Source organism: Malaclemys terrapin, chromosome 10 (genome assembly GCF_027887155.1).
Source record: "Malaclemys terrapin pileata isolate rMalTer1 chromosome 10, rMalTer1.hap1, whole genome shotgun sequence".
NCBI classification, from domain to species: domain Eukaryota; kingdom Metazoa; phylum Chordata; order Testudines; family Emydidae; genus Malaclemys; species Malaclemys terrapin.
Window position 1 is genome coordinate 79,396,540 of NC_071514.1, and position 6,000 is coordinate 79,402,539.

A 6,000-nucleotide genomic window follows, 5' to 3' on the forward strand; every position below is an offset into this window, starting at 1 on the left:
GATCAATTTTCCAAAAAATGATCAGAACAATGACAATAAGATAAAGGGAGAAAAACATGGAGGAATGGAATTCTAATGACTATACATGCATATTCTTTTGACAGTAAGGGAAAAACCTTTTACAGATAAGTTACAAACAGAGAAGGCAAATAAACAATTTTGTACAAGAAAATTATGAGTTTTAGATATCTGTGGCTACTATGAAGTGTCTGTTGGCATCTTAAACAACTGAATTCTCCTTTGCAACAGTAAGAATCCTGTTAAAACAAGTTCTGACCAGTAATATCTGCACCAATTTGGTTGAAGTGAAGGGATCATTAAAGTAGAGGTACCCTATACAGTGGTAATACTTCTCAGTAAAATAGTTAAAGATTAATCAGTCTTATCCTTAGTCATTTGCACTGCACATTAGACCAATTTATTATTAAATGACGAAAGGCTTTCTAACCATCTTCATTGTACCTACCATATAGAGGGGAGAAAAGGCAAGAAGACGCACACAATTTTCAGCACCAGAAAGTGAAAGTCTCACAATAATAAGAATATTAGCTACATAAACCAACCAACCTTAAATGTACATATTTTATTGGTCATAGAATCTGCCTGGAATTATAACAGTACAGAATTCAGTGTGACTGGCTTATATGCCTTCATCAGGGAAAGTTGTTCCAGCAGCTGAATCCAGGTCCAGGGCTGCAACTTGCATTGCTGCAGTAAGTTAATGTTTCAATGATACTTCCTCCAACGCTCATGCTCTGCATCATTTAAATTAAAACAAGTCAGTTTGCTGAAGTCATAAAGACCATTTTTAGTACTTAGGTATTTAAAGTACAGTCTAAGATTGCACTACACAGTAGGCAGTTCTTGACTACTGTTGGACAATAAAAGCAGCGAGATAATCTTTGTTCACCACTAGCACAAGTACTATTTTGTAAATTATTTAATTCCTAAATATTACCAAACAGCTAATTCATCTTCACAACTTCCGACAGGCAAGTATTATACCCATTTTCTACACAGGTTAAAATTATTAAGTGATGGTCACAAAACTGCAGAGGCAGGGTTAGAATTTAGCTCCCTACTCCTAGTCCCATGCTCAATCTGTTAGTATGTGTCTTGTCAGCATTTCTCCGATATATAAATAAGAAAGTTAAGCACTTTCTCTCACTTTGCTTCCTCTTCCAGGAACAGTTTTTGAAATCACCCCCCCCACCCCCATAGTTCTACAGACTACACTAGTGTGCCCAACCATACAAAGTAAGGTTTTACTTACTCAAATGCTGATAGTTCCAAATGTAGCTGACAACAACATAACCAAAAAGCACCATAGAGATACCACCGATGCCCCCTTTCTTCACATTGATGTACTTATTAAAGTATCTGACATAACCTAAATAGGGGAGAGAGTTATCTTCTTAGGTTCAGTGTCAATTATACCCTGTATACAGTTATACTTACAACTCAAAAGTCATTTTGTACAGCTACTTACTGTACCCCTTTCAACAGAAATTCAGATGAGAAAAAACAAGAAAATTTCTAGAAAATAGCATCTATGATCTCCAAACATACTAATGCAGTGGTTCTCAACCTATTTATCATTGTGGGCCGCATTCAATATTACCTGTATGGCTCTGGGGATGTCACATGGGCCATAGCTGTGCACTGACTGGGCTACAGGTTGAGAACCACTGTACTAATGAAACAAGTCTACCAGAAGACAACTCATGTTAAGAAAACTAGGATAGTATTAGCTTTAGACTCATGTATGGAACGGAATAAGAGTGACTCAATATCTTGTTTCAAGCCAGATACTACTGAGACTTTCATGAGAGCAAAGTTGTTTCTCCAGTTATTCGATTTTTAAAAGAACTATATGCTCTGTCTACCGAACTACGACTAGTCAAGAATACTTGAGCTCATTGGAAGCTTCATGTGTTTAAAGATATCTGAAGATGCATATGGCACCTACATAAACCATGAAGTTACAACAGAAGTACAGTATTTAGAAATTGCTTAGTCCTTAGGGTTTTTGCAAAATTGTTACTGAATTTTATTAGTCTTTGTATTATGTTAATCTCTACCAAAAACCTTGTTTCTTTCCAAACCATTGCCATCTAAAATTATACATTTTATTTGCCTCTTGTGATATGAAAAAAAGTACTGATTGTTTATTTTAAGCACATAAATTCAGGTCCCACACACTCATTTTAAGGAATAAGCAGGCCATTTTACTGACTTAAAACTTCTAAGAGATTTATTTATCTATATGTAAACTGAAAGCATATTAAACCTCTGAACAGGCTGACAAAGCAACCCTAATGAATTCAAACACATTCATAAGAACAGGACAATATACTATAAAAGGCAACATTTCTGTGCCTGTTTTAGGAACATAAGAATTGCCATATTGAATTACATCAGTGGGCCATCTAGTCTGGTATTCTGTCTGCATCAATGGCCAGTACCAGCTGCTTCAGAAGCAGCACCAGGCAATTATGGGATAACCCGTCCCCAAGGAAAACTTTCTGCCTAGCCCCTGCAATAATTAGAGGTTGGCTTATGCGCCAAAGTTTCTTCCTCACAGGAAGGATGGTGACAGTATATTTAAATATGTGCATAGTGCTGGTCAGCCTCATAGGGGAGATGCTTCCACCTCCTTAATGAGGGGCAGCATTCCCCACCGAGAATAGGTCTACGCTTGCGGTGGCATGCAGGGTACAGAAGCTGCACACCCAGCTAGCACCGGTATAAACAACAACATAGACGATGAGGCACAGCGTTGGCAAGTAGGGTCGAGTACCCTACATGCCTGAACTCTAGGGTATATGCCCTACGTGGCGCTCTACAAGTCCAAGCAGTGCCACTGCCACAGTGAAACTCCAGCAGCAGGCAAAGGCAGGAGCTGCCAGAGCCTTTCCTCACTGCCTCCCCCTTGTTAGAACTCTTCGCTGCCATGCGTATCTACACACTGCAGCGAGTGTGGATGCAGGTTGTTTTTCACCGTGATGGGTAGACAAGGTCGAAGTTTGAGAGGAGTGGGGGATGGGTGGGGCAGATTTAAATTTTATTAGAGAATATTTAAAAAGTAAACTATACAGAAAATTTGAAGCATCAGTTATTGGTCATTGGGGGCAACATATAGAGTATAGGGGTATGTTGGTGTTTTGGGGTTGGGCAGCACACATAGTATATACAGACTGCAATGTCCCCAATGAGGGGTGGGTAACCGGTGGGCGGGATCAGGAAACAGTCGATAAGCGGTGAGGGTCTATCACCCATACGGGAAGTAGAGACAGTCATGGGTATAAGTAAGCGGGCTGGGTAATGGGGATGGGGTGACCCTCACGTGGCGGGATTCAGCTAGGTTTGGTGGGTTCAGGGCTCAGGGGATAGAGTCCAACAGGGAGTGCGTGTGGGTGCACTACCACTTAGTTCTCCCCAGTGAAGCCAGACATGGCCATTTAGGCCCAGATCCTGCAGTCGGCTCTGAGCAGGATCTGAGAACATGTGCAAGGTTAGGATATGTGGACAGGATCTAGAGGGCAGGGCAACTCCACATCTGTCCTCGCCGTCACTAGCACTTGGCCTTACCCTTTACCAAGGCTACCCCCGCCGGCTCATGGGGCAGACTCACCTCTTCGCACAGCCCCAATCAGCCCGGAGGGGGTGAAATCCCGCATTGCAATCCAGCTGGGCAGCTGGCCCAGCTTCACGTCCAGGAGCCTGGTGTCTTTGAGAGGAACTGAGACACAGAGAAAGCCCGTCACTGCCCGTTTGTCGGGGAATAGCTGCAGCACAGGGACACGGACAGCCCCCCACCCCCCGGGGGGACAGGCACGGAGAGAATCACATTGGAGGGGAGGGTATCCGAGAGGTGAGCAAGGCTCTCCGGGGGGGATGGGCAGTGAAGGGGGGGGCATAGAGGGCACGGGGGCAGGGGAGGGCCAGGCACTGGAGGGAGGGAACCCTGGGGGCATGGGGTGGGCAGGACCGCGCCCGGGGCGTCCCTTTTGGGGGGAAGGAGTCACGCTGCGGAGGCCGGGCTAGGGCCAGAGGCGCCCCGCAGGCCCTGGACCGGGGGCTGGGCGGGAACCAGTCTCCGGTCACCTTGGAGCCCCCCGGGGCCGCACTCACCGAGCCGGTCCGCCATCTTGCAACTGCGCGGGGTGTCGGTGCGCAAGAGAGGAAGACGGGCAGAACGTGGCGCTGAGACTCACGGGAGGAAGGGCTCAGAAGCCGGAAGTGAGGCAGCCGTTGCCGGCGTGGGCGGGGCGCCATGATAGGGAGGGCGGGGTTGGCTGGCTCCGAGCCACGTGCGAGCAGGCCCTCCCCCGCGTGTCACGTGCAAGGCGACACCCCCTCGTGTGAACAGACCACCCACGTGTCACGTGCATGGCGACACCCCCTCGTGTGAACAGACCACCCGCGTGTCATGTGCAAGAGACACCCCTGTGAACAGACCCCGGCGTGTCACCTCCCTTCCCGGGGCCCTGCACCCCACACACGGGGCCACTCTGTGCTCTCTGGGGCGGCCTTTATTTGATGCCTGACACTCAGCAGGACTTTTCCCCAAATGTTACCCCGCCCGGTGTTGTGTCTGTGTGGGAACGGCTCCATTTTGCATTCAGGGTTGGCGTCCCCATCCCGGGACTCAATGCCTTGTATCAAACTGACATCACTTTTCATGAAAATATCATGACCTAGGGATGCAAGATGAGGGAATCATGTGAAAACGTAGTGACTTGTGGTGACATATGATAACATCTTTGACCCGGGACCAAGCGGTATCACGCTGCACCGGAATGTCTGCACAGTGCATCTGTACATCATCGTGCAGAGAGGCAGCATGAGGACTTCAGTGCTGAACTGATGCAATGCAATGATTTTTGTATGCAAATAAGATCACGTCACACGCAATATCGCCTAGCATCTCAAGGCAAAGACATAGAAACATAGGAATTGCCAGACTGGATCAGACCCAAGGTCCATTCTAGTCCAGTGTCCTGCCGCTGATAGCAGCCAATACCAGATGCTTCAGTGGAAGATGTAAGAACCCTGCACTAGGCAGATGTGGGAAACTCTATCCCCCAAATTAAGGGCTTGTCTACACTTACCGGGGGATCGATGACCGATGCATCAGCTAAATCGATCACAGATCACTCTCCTGTCAACCCCTGTACTCCACCGGATCGAAAAGAGTAGGGGGAGTCGACGGGAGAGCGTTTCCCGTTGACATCGTGTACTGTTGGCCCCCGCGGTAAGTAGATCTAAGCTACCTCGATTTGAGTTACGCTAGTCACGTAACTCAAATTGCATAGCTTAGATCGAATTTCCCCTGTGGTATAGACAAGGCCCAAGTCTCATCATCATGGAACCTAACAGAGAATAGCTTAATACATGAGATTTAATATCCCTTCCAAAAGTTATCAAATATGATACAGTAGAACCTCAATTTTATGAACACCAATTTTATGAATAACCGGTTATATGAAAAATTTTTCCTGTGGGAGAAAAACAGTAATCACAAAATGAAAGTGATGCTGATGAAGACCAAGTCAACATCCCTTAACGTTCCAGTGCCTTTAGTGCATTAGAAATCACTTTGCAGTGTTTTGAAGGACAAAAAGAAAACAATGCAGCGCACCGTACTGCAACTTATGCACCATGCACCGTATCTTCTGTAATTTTGAGATGTTCTATTTTATTCATGTTTTGATCCTCCGTTAGTTTGTAAAATAAGGGGTCTATTATACCTCTGGATAGTCTTGTTATCCATGTAAAGGTCCAGACCCTTTTAGAATCCGGTTAAGTTTTTGGCTTCAATTACTTCCTGTGGCAATGAATTCTGTATCATGTCAGAACATCTTTGTTCATGAAAACATCACGTAGCAATGCACCATCATCACTTCATGTCTGGCCATCATCAAGGCACATGAGTGTTCCCAAGGAACAATGCAGTGTGAGGACACTGAATCCGAATGACATTATGTCATGTGAAAA

At 45.7% G+C, this 6,000-nt stretch overlaps 1 protein-coding gene across 2 annotated transcripts; it reads right to left on the reverse strand.

Moving 5' to 3' along the window:
* Nucleotides 1-564: 564 nt before the first annotated feature.
* Nucleotides 565-4,239, reverse strand: ATP5MF (ATP synthase membrane subunit f). 2 transcript variants are annotated; one of them, XM_054041797.1, is made up of 4 exons: nucleotides 4,135-4,239; nucleotides 3,635-3,742; nucleotides 1,274-1,390; nucleotides 565-755 (listed from the first exon to the last, which is right to left on the reverse strand). In XM_054041797.1, exons 1-4 carry the CDS (start codon nucleotides 4,148-4,150, stop codon nucleotides 727-729), a joined length of 270 nt encoding a protein of 89 aa, XP_053897772.1. In that variant the 5' UTR covers nucleotides 4,151-4,239; the 3' UTR covers nucleotides 565-726. The 2 variants fall into 2 exon arrangements, with proteins under 2 accessions (XP_053897772.1, XP_053897771.1); XM_054041796.1 differs by having other exon boundaries at nucleotides 4,108-4,165.
* Nucleotides 4,240-6,000: the final 1,761 nt, after the last annotated feature.

Bases quoted from the DNA above. Each gene is read 5' to 3' on its own strand.
- ATP5MF (XM_054041796.1), bottom strand. From the start codon at position 4,150: ATGGCGGACCGGCTCGGTGAGTGCGGCCCCGGGGGGCTCCAAG. The intron at 1,391-3,634 runs GTGAGTCTGCCC...TCCCCTATTTAG, and splicing joins GATTGGGGCTGTGCGAAGAG to GTTATGTCAGATACTTTAAT. The intron at 756-1,273 runs GTAAGTAAAACC...TAAATGATGCAG, and splicing joins TTGGAACTATCAGCATTTGA to AGCATGAGCGTTGGAGGAAG.